The sequence below is a fragment of the Melanotaenia boesemani genome, chromosome 19, assembly GCF_017639745.1.
Source record: "Melanotaenia boesemani isolate fMelBoe1 chromosome 19, fMelBoe1.pri, whole genome shotgun sequence".
NCBI classification, from domain to species: domain Eukaryota; kingdom Metazoa; phylum Chordata; class Actinopteri; order Atheriniformes; family Melanotaeniidae; genus Melanotaenia; species Melanotaenia boesemani.
The window spans coordinates 30,465,437-30,482,776 of record NC_055700.1 but is presented as its reverse complement, the minus strand read 5'-3'; the positions used below and the strand labels follow the sequence as shown (position 1 = coordinate 30,482,776).

Sequence of the window (17,340 nt, the reverse complement as noted above, 5' to 3'; positions counted from 1 at the left end):
CCAGTGTGTAGCAGCTTTTAATCCCAGTATAAACCAGTCTGTAACAGCTTTTAATCCCAGAATAAACCAGTCTGTAGCAGATTTTAATCCCACTATAAACCAGTCTGTAACAGCTTTTAATCCCAGAATAAACCAGTCTGTAGCAGCGTTTAATCCCAGAATAAACCAGTCTGTAACAGCTTTTAATCCCAGAATAAACCAGTCTGTAGCAGCTTTTAATCCCAGTATAAACCAGTCTGTAACAGGTTTTAATCCCATAATAAACCAGTCTGTAGCAGCTTTTAATCCCAGTCTGTAGCAGCTTTTAATCCCAGTATAAACCAGTCTGTAACAGCTTTTAATCCCAGAATAAACCAGTCTGTAACAGCGTTTAATCCCAGTATAAACCAGTCTGTAACAGCTTTTAATCCCAGTATAAACCAGTCTGTAGCAGCTTTTAATCCCAGTATAAACCAGTCTGTAACAGCTTTTAATCCCAGAATAAACCAGTCTGTAACAGCGTTTAATCCCAGTATAAACCAGTCTATAACAGCGTTTAATCCCAGTATAAAGCAATCTGTAACAGCTTTTAATCCCAGAATAAACCAGTCTGTAGCAGCTTTTAATCCCAGTATAAACCAGTCTGTAACAGCTTTTAAACCCAGAATAAACCAGTCTGTAACAGCTTTTAATCCCAGTATAAACCAGTCTGTAACAGCTTTTAATCCCAGAATAAACCAGTCTGTAACAGCTTTTAATCCCAGTATAAACCAGTCTGTAACAGCTTTTAATCCCAGAATAAACCAGTATGTAGCAGCTTTTAATCCCAGTATAAACCGGTCTGTAACAGCTTTTAATCCCAGAATAAACCAGTGTGTAGCAACTTTTAATCCCAGTATAACCCAGTCTGTAGCAGCTTTTAATCCCAGTATAAACCAGTTTGTAACAGCATTTAATCCCAGTATGAACCAGTCTGTAACAGCTTTTAATCCCAGAATAAACCAGTCTGTAACAGCGTTTAATCCCAGAATGAACCAGTCTGTAACAGCTTTTAATCCCAGAATAAACCAGTCTGTAACAGCGTTTAATCCCAGTATAAACCAGTCTGTAACAGCTTTTAATCCCAGAATAAACCAGTCTGTAACAGCGTTTAATCCCAGTATAAACCAGTCTGTAACAGCTTTTAATCCCAGTATAAACCAGTATGTAGCAGCTTTTAATCCCAGTATAAACCAGTGTGTAGCAGCTTTTAATCCCAGTATAAACCAGTCTGTAACAGCTTTTAATCCCAGAATAAACCAGTCTGTAGCAGCTTTTAATCCCAGTATAAACCAGTCTGTAACAGCTTTTAATCCCAGAATAAACAAGTCTGTAGCAGCGTTCAATCCCAGTATAAACCAGTCTGTAACAGCTTTTAATCCCAGAATAAACCACTCTGTAGCAGCTTTTAATCCCAGTATAAACCAGTCTGTAACAGCTTTTAATCCCAGAATAAACCAGTCTGTAGCAGCTTTTAATCCCAGTATAAACCAGTCTGTAGCAGCTTTTAATCCCAGTATAAACCAGTCTGTAACAGCTTTTAATCCCAGAATAAACCAGTCTGTAACAGCGTTTAATCCCAGTATAAACCAGTCTGTAACAGCTTTTAATCCCAGAATAAACCAGTCTGTAACAGCGTTTAATCCCAGTATAAACCAATCTGTAACAGCTTTTAATCCCAGAATAAACCAGTCTGTAGCAGCTTTTAATTCCAGTATAAACCAGTCTGTAACAGCTTTTAATCCCAGAATAAACCAGTCTGTAACAGCGTTTAATCCCAGTATAAACCAGTCTGTAACAGCTTTAATCCCAGAATAAACTAGTCTGTAACAGCGTTTAATCCCAGTATAAACCAATCTGTAACAGCTTTTAATCCCAGAATAAACCAGTCTGTAGCAGCTTTTAATCCCAGTCTGTAGCAGCTTTTAATCCCAGTATAAACCAGTCTGTAACAGCTTTTAATCCCAGAATAAACCAGTCTGTAACAGCGTTTAATCCCAGTATAAACCAGTCTGTAACAGCTTTTAATCCCAGAATAAACCAGTCTGTAACAGCGTTTAATCACAGTATAAACCAATCTGTAACAGCTTTTAATCCCAGAATAAACCAGTCTGTAGCAGCTTTTAATCCCAGTATAAACCAGTCTGTAACAGCTTTTAATCCCAGTATAAACCAGTCTGTAACAGCTTTTAATCCCAGTATAAACCAGTCTGTAACAGCGTTTAATCCCAGAATAAACCAGTCTGTAACAGCGTTTAATCCCAGTATAAACCAGTCTGTAACAGCTTTTTAATTCCAGTATAAACCAGTCTGTAACAGCTTTTAATCCCAGTATAAACCAGTCTGTAACAGCTGTTAATCCCAGAATAAACCAGTCTGTAGCAGCTTTTAATCCCAGTATAAACCAGTCTGTAACAGCTTTTAATCCCAGTATAAACCAGTATGTAACAGCGTTTAATCCCAGTATAAACCAGTCTGTAGCAGCTTTTAATCCCAGTATAAACCAGTCTGTAACAGCTTTTAATCCCAGAATAAACCAGTCTGTAACAGCGTTTAATCCCAGTATAAACCAGTCTGTAACAGCTTTTAATCCCAGAATAAACCAGTCTGTAACAGCGTTTAATCCCAGTATAAACCAGTCTGTAGCAGCTTTTAATCCCAGTATAAACCAGTATGTAGCAGCTGTCAGACTGGGAGGTAAAATGATGTAAAATGAATGTATGAATAGATGTAGCAGTATAAAGGCCGACCAGAAGAAGAAAGCAGAATTTCTTACTAACAGAACTTTGTAGAAATAACACACAGACCAACAGTGACCAAACCTTTTCTCATCTCATCGTTCTCTCAAGTCTTGGCTTTCAGGAGAAAAAATATTGTTATTGAAACAAACACACAACAGAAACTATTTCCATGTTTCCACTTTTTCCTCATTTCCAGTTATTCCTGCTACTATTTACCTGCTATCCTCACTAAACCAACTCCAGCTCAGCTGCTTTGTGGCGCCACCGTGCATCAGAAACGTCTTCTTGGCTTTATTCCAGCCATAGAGGAGCATTATTTTTCTTCTTTTCACACACACATAGAACTTTCTGCTCACTGGTTGATCTTTGGCTGCTCCTGATTGGACGTTACCGTCAATCTAAGCTCTCTGATTGGTGGAAAGTCTGACAGGAAGTGGCTTCATCATCATGTCCAGGTCTAAATAGAGGTCTCTTAGCAACATAGTAGTGATGGTGATGTTTTTATGGTGAAATGTGATATATAATGCTGTTATCATGGATCATTGTGGATTTACCAGATAGAGTCTCTGAATAAAACTACATTTAGTGGCTGGATTGTAAACCTCCTGGACGGGATAGAAATGCCTGGAAAATCTCTGTAGATCAGCTAAAGAGTAGCTATCCATCACATTTACCCCACAGAGCTACACAACACCCCTCTTGGTGGAGGAGGAGAGAGACCTCAGGGAGATCTGCTGGAGGTTTAAGGGTTAAAAAAACCCAGTGAAGTGGTAGAAAGTAAAGAGTCATAATGTGACACGATTAAACAGTTTCAGATAGAAAACCAGCAGCTGTGCTAACCAAGGAGTTGACATCAGCTGTGAATCACATGACCTTCTCCCAGCTATAAACCACAAAGAATTTCATGCTGATGCACAACTTCCTGAAAAACAAGCTAGTATCTGATTCTATAAACGTAGCTCAGACGTGTCCGTGTGGTGAACATCATACCTGAACGGTTGCTGGGGATGACGATGGTTGACGGTGACGAGTTGCCATGTTTGTTCCTGGCTGTTACTATGACAACATGCTCTTCTCTGGGGTCCAAAGTGAGAGTTAGGTTGTGTTTGCTGTGAGTCACATTGACTTGGTTTGGTTGACCTCTCATGCTGCGGTGTGACCAGGTCACTTCATACTGTATGATGTCTCCTTGGCTCTGATTGGCCAGCAGCGTCTGCAGAAGCAAAAACAGTCCTCACAAATCTCTATAAATGTACAAAACACTACACTTACTCTTTATAAGAGCAAAGATAAAATATAGCATAAAAGCAAGTCCTTATCCAAGTTCACTCTTTCATTCATGGACTGAAAAACAGTTATAACAGTGCCACACAATATTTCACTTCTACAGACATGAGCAGTGAAGTTTACTGTTTCTTAATGTTTTTCTTTTTTTATTTAATTTCTTTTAATCTATTCTGCTAAAAATGATAAAATGATGTTATCGTGTTTCTGTTGTATGAATATCCAGCAGCATCATTTCCTTGTTTTTTACTCAGTCAAACTTTTTAAATTACAATCTATGTCTTATTATGTTATTTATTCTATGGTGATGTCCACTGAAGTGGCTCATAAGCACACCATCCCCAGCCATGAATACACTAGAAAACAGCTTTTAAATATGGCGTCCACTGTAGTGGACACTATGTATGAAAGGGTTGAAGACAGATAGTCTCGGACAGGAGGCACTCGGTTCGACTGGGCCTAAAATGGCCCTCCTTCTTTTGAGTTGGTTTTACACTGAACTTTACTGGAGGACCAAACCACCTGGACAACATCACGTAGTTACAACAGCTGATCACTAGGGGGAGATATGCCTTAAACAACCACTGACCAAGAAGAAAGAAGAAGAAAATCCGGCTCATTGATTGGTCAGGACTGAACGCATTTTGTTCACCACCAGTAAACATGCAGCAACAAAAATATATTCAATCTGGTTTCTGGTTTTACTTTGGTGTTCAGACCTGGTCCGGTTTCCACCAGAACGAGTTCAGAGCAGCAGGAGAAACAGCCAGACATCCACCATGTTGGTTCACATCACTTCCTGTCTGCTCCGTTTGCTTTCACACTGCAATCAGACCGAGACCTCCAGCTTTAAAGACTTAGAATGAGTCCCTGGAACCACCAGCTGGCCTCAGACTGAGAGCAGGGCTGTGGATCCAGAGATCAGCGGTGACCGCGGGGGGGGGGACGGGGAGGCTGTAAACTGCAGCTGCAGCCAGAGCAGAGGTCTGGTCTGGTGTCGGTTAAAGGCCGAGCAGCAGCGTTTTCTAACAAGACCAAGCTCGGTCTTACTGAAATGAAGTGGTAAACGTGGTTACACACGACCCCTCCTGAGAAGCAATAAAACCGACAGAGGCGCCGGAGAGCTGGTGGAGTTTTGAGCGTTAAAATTTAGCATAGCGCCGTCTTCACCATTAAATCCTGTAGCTGGGTTTTGGTCTACGTGGTCCACATGCTCTGCAGGGTAGGGCTGGGCAGATCAATCTAAATATCAATAGTATTGATACCATGCTGGTACCAGTATCGTTGGATACCAGCGTGATGAAATCGATATGACTTCTTGCAGAGGGCTTTGCAGGAACAAAGCCAAACGTGAATGAGAGCCAACCGGTCGTAGGTTTTACTTCAGCTTATTCGCACTGCTGACTTTTGTTCTCAAACCACTGAGTGATAAAAGCGAAGAACAGTTATTTAATTATTTAGCTGCATTGTGGATGTTGTTATTTTATATGTGCCATTCAGTTTGTTAATAAAAATGTTTTTTTGACAGAAATCTTTGTATTGTCTTTCATTATGATCATAATCATGATCAATAATTAAAAATCATTAAATGATTGTAAATTTCAAGCAAGCAAAATAAATCCAGGGCAAGTATCGGCGATACTGGGTTAACCTGGTATCGCATCAATACCGTAATTCGTATCGCCCAGCCCTGCTCTGCAGCAGTCCTCCAGGGGATCCGAGGACACCTGAAAGCTTGTCATGGTCAGCAAATGTACGGTCATGTGACAGAAAACAGTCTGAGCTGGTCATGTGACTCACCTTCCACATGATCACTGTGTCGTTTTCCTCCATGTGCATCCACACATCTGGAGCATCTGGAACTGTGGTGCAAACAGAAAACAGTCTGTTATCAGGTCTGGTTAAAGTTTCTTTGTTTGTGTGAGCTCTTACCATCACCCTTTGTGTGGAAGTCGGTGCTGTTGCTCCAGTCGCCCCATTTCCAGAAACCAGCTGTTGCACATCGCACTTGCACGTTATATGTCCAGTTTGGGATCAGGTTAGCCAAAACTGAAGCATTAAGTCCAACTCCAGAGTCCTCAGTCTGGGAATATGATGTGGGAAAACATGCGTGGAGTTCAGAGAAAACTTTAGAGACGAATGCATCCTCTTAATGTTGTACATCCACTTACGATGGTGCTGGTGACGCCATGGCTAACATTTACTTGGCATGTTACATTGAGAGACCTGTACTTGTGGACCGTCCAGCTCCACCCCAGAACGGCGTCTCTGGCCGAAACACGTGAAGCTGAAACTCCGTCTGGAGCCAACATGCGCACTGAAAAGAAAGACACATACAATCAGCTCAGTTTGCTGAAAACAGCCATGAAGACTCAGCATCTTCACCCTTTTTCTGAAAGTTTTACCTCTTTTTGTCAGGTCGCCTCGATCATGGAGCAGCAACTTTCCTAATTTATTCTGAGCTGTTAAGATCCAGGTTTCCTCACCAGCCTCCACCAGCTTCTTCACAGAGCATCTTCCCTCGTTTCCATGTTGACATGTGCTGAAAGAAAACATGTAACCTGCTTATTCTGTCCTACAGCAGGATCGGGATCAGACATGTCTGGTGATCTGAGGCCGGGAGCAGGTCTGAGAGGCCGATCCTCCTCGCTGACAGAAACTCTGGGAGTTTTCTGCGAGTGTCCGAGACTAATTGTGGGATTGGTCGTAAATTTGAAGTGGGTGTGGTTAACGGGGTTATCTGCTGATGCTAAAGGGTCAACAGCGTTGGACAGATAGTTTTAATGAACAGCTGATCGAGGCAGTGAGGAAGTACGAACATGTGTGCAACATACATGTAAAGACACAGACTCCTCCCACACTAATCGCATCGCAGACAACGTTTCTAGTGGAGTATAAAACGGCAAAAGCAAACTTTTTTTCTTGTTCCACCTCAAGAACAAATTCTGTTCTGGTGGCGTAAGTATCAAGTGCAGATGTTGCCGTACTTGCTTGTGTACTACGTTTGTTAGCAGAGGACTCCTCCAGGGGCGCGTTAGAGACGTCAGACCTGCTGTATTTGATGAATTTGTAGGATGGAACAAACAGATAATTATGGTGACTGTAGCAGAGGTTATTGTTTGGTTAGGCAGCAGTGGTGTCGTAGGTGGTCTCTAACCGTTCCTTTACACCGGGTGCGTGTGCGCCACGTTACGGCTGCGTCGCGCCTTTTTAGTTTGGTTTCCACCGGGCGCCGCAGCGCTGATCAGAAGCATCCCAGAAGCGCATTGTCGCAGCACTCCACTAAATTTACGCCAAGTTCACGCACCCAGAATGCGTCAATTTCCACCGTTCAGATAGGAGATCGGACATGGGAGCAGTGCAAAAGCTTCCGATATTTCTCAAAATTAAAGCCCCCGTGCAGATTTGCGCTGCCGAACCATGAAAACATGACGTGTCTCAGTGTTTTTGGTTTTTTTTTTTTCATCATAGACGACGAGACGTTTCTCCTGGAAGTGGAGAATCACAAGGAGGGGTAAGGCTCAGAAGGACAACACTTTAGCAACAACACTTTAAAGAAACGTAAAATATGCGATGAAGCCGTGATAAACACATAAAAAGAAATGCATTCTTGGCCTAAGGCTCATAGGATCCTCACAGCCTGTCTTCGGTCAAAGAGTGCTGTACCTTCCCAGTAGCTCATAAGTGGTTGGATTTAGCGCTGAAACGTCGCTTCCTACAGTCCAGTGGCATTCAACTGATTCCAGATCCCATGTTTCACACCAAAGATCTCTGTCATTAGGTGGACCTGAATCCCAGCACAAAGAAAAAAGTAAACTATTACATGATGACTTAATGAAAGCATAAAGTGAAGTATGGAAAATACTTACGGCCGATGTAAGTGCAAGCCCCTGCTAGTGTGACGTCTGTCCGACATTCTACATCAACATAGCGGGCTTTTGTCTGGTGAAAGTGGACAGACAGGGCATATGTCTGATTCCTGATCTCAGTAATCATGCTGGATGTGTTGTAACCACTGAAATGCATTTGCTTAAAGCTTTGTCCAGCTGCGGTAAGACAGCAGAAGGTGGCGGTGCTGCCCACTTCAAAGAATCTGTTCTGTGGATAAACCTCTGTTTTCCCCGGCCTCCCTGTGGGAATACAATGACACGGCATAAACACAACGACTGAAACTGGCAGAAATGTGATTCATTCAGACTAACCTGGAAAATTACACAGGCTGGCATGACTGTTGTATCGGGGCGTCAGCCTGACTGAATGCTCAGTGTGCTTTAATGCCAAATGGGACGTCCAATTCCAGGAATGGGTTGATCCTATCTGGTCAGATGCCACAACAACTTCATCCTAAAACATTTTGAGAATATTTTTCTGGATGTTGGAACAAACTCAAGCCCCCCCCCAAAAAAACACAATTCAATGATTTCCAGACCTCATCAGGTCACATTTTATTCCCAGTAGAAGATAAACAACACATCAGATGATGAAACTGAGACGTTTCACCATGTGATGGAAAATCTGAGCTGATGATGGTGAAAGGTCTGGACTGCAGGCAGGCCAGTTCAGCAGCCGGACTCTCTCCTGTGAAGCCATGCTGCTGTGATGGATGCAGGATGTGGTTCAGCTGAAATTCTACATCCTTTTCACATCTGGCTTCTTCTCTGCATGATGGAGCTTTAACCTGCATTTGTGGGTTTCAGGGTGAACTGTGTTCACAGACAGTGGTTTCTGGAAGTCTTCCTGAGTCCATGCAGTGGTTTCCAGTAGAGAATCATGTCTGCTTTTAATCACCAGCATCCAGCCCTGTCCTATGCACACAGAGATTCCTCCTGATTCTCTGAATCTTCTGATGATATTCTACACTGTAGATGGTGGATCTTCAAAGTCTGAGGAACATTTTTCTGAAATTGTTCCAGTTTTAGATCCAGTTTGTCTCAGATTGGTGAAGCTCTGTCCATCTTTCCATCTGAGAGACTCTGCCTCTCTGAAATGCTCCTTTTATACCAGTCATGTTACTGACCTGTTACCAGGTAACCTGGTTAGTTGTCCAATGCTCCTCCAGGTGTTTTTGGTTTGTACCAGGTACTTTTCCAGCCTTTTGTTGCTCCTGTTCCAACTTTTTCCATCAGATTCACTATCAGCTCATATTTTCATCTCATGGTGAAACGTCTCAGTTTCATCCTCTGACGTGTTTTTATCTTCTACTGGGGATAAAAGATGGATGGATGTGGTTTCTAAATCACTGCAGTTTGCAGGTTGATGAGATGTGGAAATCAGTTGGCAGCATAGGTGTGTTTCTAGTAGTGAACTTACATAATGTACTTGCTTGTCTGCTATGAGGACCCTCAGCTCATAGATGAGTGAGTCCTTCAGTGCGGAGCATGAAGGGTCATCTTCCCACGTTAACAGGAACATCTGGCCAGAGACGGTTAGAGTTCGATTCTGATGTCTACAATTCAAAACATCTAAAGAAAAGAAGATGTTTTCATGGATGAAAAAATGGGTTTCCAACATCACAAATCATTTTATGTGTGAAGTTTTATTCATCACTTGCTGTAGGTTATCACAAGTTTACCAAGATCCACTTTTTTTATTTGGTCTATAATTTATTTTCCCTCCCTTCCTTCTCTCCCTCCTCCTTCCTTCCTTCCTTCCTTCCTTCCTTCCTTCCTTTTTTCTGTGTGTGTGTTTCTGCTTTTATAAAAGTTGTAGGAAATTTTCTGGTGTGTTCATGTACAGGTGTAACAGTTTGTTGTCTGGTGATGGTGTGGATTGAAGGGTCGTTTCCTTCTGTCTGTGATCTTTTTGTCTCCTTTCTTCTTTCCCTTTTGCTCTTTTTGCTATTTTCCATCTTTTTCTGTCCCCTCCGGTCAGGTCCAGCAAGATTACATAGATTCCATGATTCAAAGTAAATAAATAAATTAATTAATCACATTATCAAGAGGAGCTTTACCCATAGGCCTCCCCTTGGCAGAGCAAATTTGTTCAGCACGATACAGAAACATCATTTTGCTGCTATGATGCAAGTTAAAAAAAAAGAAAAAAAAAGTTAAATAAAATGATCATTTAGAAGAAAGAAAAACCTCTCATCTTTCTACAATATGCTCTATTTCTGGAATTCCAGATAGCCAGTAAGAGGAAAATTAACCCTTTATGCAAGAAAAGTAGGAGCGCACCTCCACCTGGTAAAATCAATGCTGCAGATTTCTAGAAATGAAATGATTGAAACTTTTTTCTCACAGTTTATCAGTCGCAGGAAGGAAAACAATCATGTCTCACTGGGTGTGAGATGAGAGCTGTTTGACCACAACTAGACGCTTCCTGAGTTCATGTTTAAACATATGTAGTAGAGAGGTAAAGAAAACCAGGATCATAGAGCTGACTTACCCTTTTCCTGTCCATGTCCGTCTTCTTTGCTCTCACAGAGCAGCAGAGGCAACAACAACCATGTGATCATCATCATCTTCACACAATAACAGTTGATTGCAGACAGCAGTTCCTCCAGTTCTTCATGGATTCAGCTGTGTGGTCGTATGAAGGCTGGGAGTCGAACAGGAAGCGTCAGAGTGTCAGGTTACTGACTGAAGCCTTCCTCCCTTCCAGTGATGCATGCTGTACAAACCTATCTGCTGCTGGAGCTCCAAATCATTGTGAAATCCATGTGGAGCTCAGTGCAGGAAATGGTGCAGCTGCTTTCTGGTAACTGTGAGTCACTGTGACCAGACCAGACATGCACTTCACAAGTGGATGCTTGGAAATGGCTTTATAAACACGACCAGTAGATCAGAGTAGTGAGGGTTCGCTTTTTAGGCAGAGCCACAGGTTGAGACAAAGTCCTTGATCAGACAGGCTTCTTTCATGTTTCCAGTAATCCAGACTGACATAAGTAGAAAAACAGATTAGAGCTAAACTACACTCATCTGCCTCTTTATCAGGTAAACTTGACCTTTTTCCTCCAGAACTGCTTTATTTTTGGTGTCTTAATAATAATAAATTTTATTTATAAAGCACTTTACATTTTAGAGAAAATCTCAAAGTGCTGCAAGTTAATATCAAGAAAGAGCATAAAAACGCACAACTTAATAAACTAATAAATACACTAGATTATATAAAAGCCTTTCTAAATAAAAAAGTTTTCAGGTGTTTTTTAAACGACTCCACTTGCTGGGGCACCCTCAGGTGTTCAGGCAGGGCTTAGGAGGAGCGGCAGCCTGGAAGGACCGGTTCCTTGCTGTGCTGAGTCTGGTCCTGGGTGGGCAAAGGCAGTTGGAGTCAGTGGAGGCGGGGAGTGGTGGTGTGTGGACTCAGTAGCTCTGTCAGGTAGCCAGGGGCGTGGCCATGCAGGCACTGGAAGGTGAGCAGGCAGATCTTAAACTCTGTCCTCTGCTGGACAGGAAGCCGATGCAGGCACTGCAGAACGGGGTGATGTGGTCGTATTTACGCCTCCCCGTCAGGATGTGGGCAGTTCTGGATGTGCTGAAGCTTCTGCAAGCTCGTGCCTGGGATCCCGATGAGGGCATTACAGTAATCCAGGCTGTAGGAGACGAAGACGTGGACCAGCTTTTCAGCATCACTGAGGGAAAGGGAGGGGCGGAGTCTGGAAATATTTTTGAGATGAAAAAAAAAAAGTGTCTCAAAGAGAAACTGAAGGTGGTGGTCAAATGAAAGGTTGGAGTCAAACCTGACCCCAAGGTTTGTCACGGAGGTGGAGAGAGGGATGGAGTGGCTGGAAGATGAAATAGTTGTGATGGGAGAGGATTGGACCTGGTGTGGGGTGCCAATGAGGATGGCCTCAGCTACAGAAAATTTTCTGTCACCCACAGCTTTATCTCCTCCAGGCAGGAGGAGAGAGTGGATAATGTGGCTGTCAGTGAGGTGGGGTCAGTCTGCAGGTAGAGCTGAGTATCATCGGCATAGCAGTGGAAAGAAATTCCACTCTTACCGATGATGTGACCCAGGGGAAGCATATAGACGGTAAACAGGGTCGGGTCCAGGACAAACCCCTGAGGGACCCCATAGGTGACAGCGTAGCGCCTCGACCTGCCCCCACCCCCCCCACCCACCTTTAGTGTTACAGTAATTTACTTTATCACATGATAATAAATGGTTCATAATATCCAAATGATTTATTTATTTATTGTACATTTTACTGGTGAAATAAATAAAAACTTCAAGTTGAAAAAATGAGAATTTTTGCACATTTGGGGGATTCGGTGCTCAGTTAGTACAATGGGGTTAAGAGTTGGACAAGAAAATATCCCCACACCATTACACCACCAGCTTGGTGGGAACTAGAGCATATTTGATTTCTTGTTGTCTTTCAATAGTCTCCAACCAGTCTGCCCGTCTCCTCTGACCTCTGACATTAACCAGACTTCCTGGTCCAGACAACTGCTGCTCTGGATATTTTCTCTTCTTCAGACCATTCTCTGGAAACCCTGGAGATGGTTGTGGGTGAAAATCCCAGTAGATCAGTAGTTTCTGATGCCATAGTTTTGAAGATGGTGAACCTTTCCCAGTAGTCTGAACTTGCACAGTATGAAACAGCTGGATGCAGTAGTTCCTCCAGAGTAGAACAAAGATAGAAGAGGAAGTTGAAGCCACCAAGTTGCACAAGCGAAACCGGAGGATTACAGTTCAAGGAAAAGTTAAGAACCAAAACTGCACATAAGCAGTAGCCCAACATTTCATAACAGAACATTTCATCATCAAGTTGTATTTTCCACAACTTCTCTTCATGTACCAAACTTCATTAAATATGCAGCCTTTTTCTGGGGCTTTGTTGTGTTCCTGGAGATGCTAAGACAAGCTAATCCACATTCCTGAAACTGAGCATAATCACTTCATTACAAAGAAGATTGAATAATAAAATCTAATTTTTCCGTCAGCCTAAAGCAGGCGATGTTAAATTATGAACTAGATAATGTAGTGAAGCAGGGACAGGTTTACAGCCTCTCCCGTTTACGGGTAAAACCTGAATCATCTGCTTTCCTTCCCAAAGGGTTCTCAGGTATTTCTAGTGCTAACAATGGAAGCTTATCTTTTCTGGAAATATCTGGCAGCTGCCCTGATATTTCCAGGTCAATTCATTCACTTATTCAGGGAATGTGGAAACTATGTCCTGCCTGATAAGAATGATGTCTGTCTGTCTGTCTGTCTTTTGGGTCATTGTCCTGTTGTAAGACCCATGACCTGCGACTGAGACCAAGCTTTCTGACACTGGCAGCACATTTCTTTCTAGAATCCTTGATAGTCTTGAGATTTCATTGTACCTGCACAGATTCCAGACACCCTGTACCAGATGCAGCAAAGCAGCCAGAACATAACAGAACCTCCTCCATGTTCCACAGTAGGGATGGTGTTCTTTTCTTCATATGCTTCATTTCTCCATCTGTAAACATAGAGCTCATGTGTCTTGGCACTCATTTAGTTTCAAAGAAAAAAAAGTGCATAAAATGAGTTATTTTCCACATTGTGTGTATATATATATATATATATATATATATATATATATATGTTGGGGATATTTTTCAAAGATCAGTCTTAAATATGTCAAAAATTAGTAACAACACTGATTTTGAGGTGCCACATTTAAATTATTACACGTTTAGGTCATTAGAGGACAAAAACGTCCTCTCCCCAAAATTGAGAGGGGGTTGCTGCGAAAATAGTGGTCTGGTCCAGACCATGGTCAGGACCACTGTAATGAGTGGTCCCTGCCACTAGGAGACATTTATATACATTTCAGACACCAATATAAGAAAGGCTAATTTTATTATTATTTTCCTTTTTTTTAATATCTATTTTCTATGGAAGAACAAAATTCATAAATAAAAGACATTTGGTAAAATAATATGAAAAACGAAGTATTAGAGAATTAGATTTTGAGTCATTGGTAGGTACCATTAAAATGAATTTGTTAAAAGTTTTTTTTTTTTTTACAAATGTTCACACAACTTTTCTCCCCATGCTAAACCCTAGGGGTTTCCCCCCTATGCTAAACAGCATACAATCATATGCTGTTATTATTACACTGTCACTTTTACTATTATATTGTCATCTCACAAACGCACTTAAGTGTATCTATTCTATTTTTCTACTTATCTACTTCAGTTTATTGAGCTTTTTTGTGTATTTTGTGTACTATTCCGGAATTGCCTGAAAGAACCAAAGTCAAGGAAACACATTTAATCAGCCACAAATGGCAGAAAGAAAACAGCCAGTTTATCCATTTCACACCAACATGTGACTAAACTGCTATGACTAAAACAAAATAAAATCATAATAAATAATAAGACTAAATCACTGTCAATTAGTTCCAGAAAACATAAGCAGCCTAGCAGATAAGCAATGGAAATGGGTTTGAACCATCTAAAATGAAATATTAAACATGGTAATTGTTTTTTAAAAAGCTGAAGGACCACAGCAAGGACCACCGATCTAGTTGTCACCCACCCAGTGGCAGGGACCACTCATGGCCGTGGTCCTGGGCAGGGACGTTGTATTTATAAAATAAAGCACGTGCCATGACACGCAGACGCATTACAATAAAATACAAGAATGAAAGTGCAATACATTTAAAATTTAAATCCCCATAATCAAATATTAAAAACAGTAAATCAATTTAAATGATCGTGCAGCAGATTAAATTTTTTCTCTTTATGAATACTGCTAATATATCTTTTGTGAGGGAAGTACACCGGATAAGCTAATCCAGTTCTTTGTTATTTCTCTAAATTCCCATTAAAATTAAAAGCTGATAACATCAGAGAAATTTGGATTTAGGTTAACTATGAAGTAGGCATAATGTGAAAAGCCTAAAGGATGGAATATTGTATATCTTTAGTGACAGCCACCTCTTATTTGGGTCATTCCTTCAATTCGGTGCCATTTAAGCTTTATTACTTTCTTTTAAAAGATTTTGAATTTTGCAAAGACTTTTCTTATAATCTGAAGGCAGGCTTATTAACCTACAAGAAATTTATATTTGTCAAGCTTATAATATTGAATTCTCATAATTTTGATAACATTTTTGGCATGTAACATGGTCCAAATGTCCACCCTGTTGTGGGACATTTTCATCTTGACGGATACATGTTCTTAATGCACATAGTTATTTTTACATTTTTGAAGACCTAAAATGTCCCTTATTTGGTCAGTGAAACTATTTTTTTTAAATTCCATCAAAAATAACTATTATCTTGAAAAAGAAACATGTTTTATTATAAGCAAAATGTAAATTCAACACATTTCATTTGCAATAAAAATAAAGCTCAATGGACATGTGCCCTGTTTTTAACAGAGTTTAAATCTACATTTTAAAATGTCTGATACTGGATAGATTTTATTTATAATTATTTATAAAACCTGGCTTCCAGCTGCAGCGCATCAGATTCAAAGCTCTGCTTCTGGCTTACAAAACAATAACCCGAACGGCTCCGGTCTACCTCCACTCCTTAATCCAGAACTACACTCCCTCTCCACAACATGGCGCCACATCAGTTGTGGTTGTTCCCCGGTGGTGGAACCATCTACCAAAGACCACGGTCTGGACCAGACCACTATTTTCGCAACAACCCCTGCAGCCAAAATTTATAAAAATATCACAATTTTTTCCCCTCAAATCTTTTAATCAACTTTACACTTACCCAATACTACCAAATAAATCTTTATTTTAACCTTTTAAATGCCAAATTCTTACTTTTTGTAACAGTTTTTAATAAATAAATGCACATAAAATGAGTTCTTTTAAACGTGTTTGGAAGCGTGGGGATGTTTTTAAACTTAAATGACTTAAATGATTAAAAATTACTAACAGCATTGAATCTGATGCATTGTTGGTTTTGTTGCAGCATCAGATTGAAATGTTCTGATACGGCACTTTAAACGTCCCATTAAAACCACAGTTCCTTAATCTGACAATAACATCACGTTGACAACCCACAGCTTTATATTTATTATGCTCATTTGGGGTTTAACATAGTTCCTTTCAAGGACTTCCTGAATCCAGATTAACTAGATTTGTGTCTTTAAAATCCCCCTTCACAGTTTCCAGGAAGCTTCTGTTACTGTAGAACTTGGCAGAAATCAGGGATTCCTGGGAAGGGCCTCAGTTTGGGTATGTAGCTTTAGTGTGTGTGTGTGTGTGTGTTTGTTTGAGTCGGTCTTCAGTTTGTGAAACAGACCAGAACCAATCCCCTTACCACCGCACCAGGATCCAGTCTACAACCAACACCAGACTGAAGACCAGAACCGATCCCCCTACCACCGCACCAGGATCCAGTCTACAACCACCACCAGACGGTAGACCAGAACCGATCCCCCTACTACCACACCAGGATCCAGTCTACCATCACCACCAGACTGTAGACTAAAACCGATCCCCCTACTACCACACCAGGATCCAGTCTACCACCACCACCAGACGGTAGACCAGAACCGATCCCCCTACTACCGCACCAGGATCCAGTCTACCACCACCACCAGACTGTAGACGAGAACCGATCCCCCTACTACCACACCAGGATCCAGTCTACCATCACCACCAGACTGTAGACTAAAACCGATCCCCCTACTACCACACCAAGATCCAGTCTACCACCACCACCAGACGGTAGACCAGAACCGATCCCCCTACAACCACACCAGGATCCAGTCTACCACCACCACCAGACTGTAGACCAGAACCGATCCCCTTATCACCACATCAGGATCCAGTCTACCACCACCACCAGACAATAGACCAGAACCGATCACCCTACTACCGCACCAGGATCCAGTCTACCACCACCACCAGACTGTAGACCAGAACCGATCCCCCTACTACCACACCAGGATCCAGTCTACCACCACCACCAGACGGTTGACCAGAACCTATCCCCCTACTACCACACCAGGATCCAGTCTACAACAACCACCAGACTGTAGACCAGAACCGATCCCCCTACTACCACACCAGGATCCAGTCTACCACCACTACCAGACGGTAGACCAGAACCGATCCCCCTACGACCACACCAGGGTCCAGTCTACCACCACCACCACCACCAGACGGTAGACCAGAACCGATCCCCCTACGACCACACCAGGGTCCAGTCTACCACCACCACCACCACCAGACTGTAGACCAGAACCGATCCCCCTACTACCACACCAGGATCCAGTCTACCACCACCACCAGACGGTAGACCAGAACCGATCCCCCTACTACCGCACCAGGATCCAGTCTACCACCACCACCAGACTGTAGACCAGAACCGATCCCCCTACTACCACACCAGGATCCAGTCTACCACCACCA

General features: G+C 41.9%; 1 protein-coding gene across 1 annotated transcript in view; it reads right to left on the bottom strand.

Moving 5' to 3' along the window:
* Positions 1–10,907, bottom strand: part of LOC121630153 (leukemia inhibitory factor receptor-like) — a 28,704-nt gene extending 17,797 nt beyond the window's left edge. The window contains exons 1-11 of the mRNA XM_041970264.1: positions 10,663–10,907; positions 10,428–10,580; positions 9,354–9,505; positions 8,246–8,387; positions 7,913–8,173; positions 7,710–7,830; positions 6,449–6,585; positions 6,215–6,360; positions 5,976–6,126; positions 5,844–5,905; positions 3,750–3,972 (exon numbers count right to left, since the gene is read on the bottom strand). Of these exons, the coding sequence (XP_041826198.1) occupies positions 3,750–3,972; positions 5,844–5,905; positions 5,976–6,126; positions 6,215–6,360; positions 6,449–6,585; positions 7,710–7,830; positions 7,913–8,173; positions 8,246–8,387; positions 9,354–9,505; positions 10,428–10,503 (1,471 nt within the window). The 5' untranslated portion in view covers positions 10,504–10,580; positions 10,663–10,907. The remainder of the gene's footprint in view (positions 1–3,749; positions 3,973–5,843; positions 5,906–5,975; positions 6,127–6,214; positions 6,361–6,448; positions 6,586–7,709; positions 7,831–7,912; positions 8,174–8,245; positions 8,388–9,353; positions 9,506–10,427; positions 10,581–10,662) is intronic.
* Between the last annotated feature and the right edge of the window lie 6,433 nt (positions 10,908–17,340).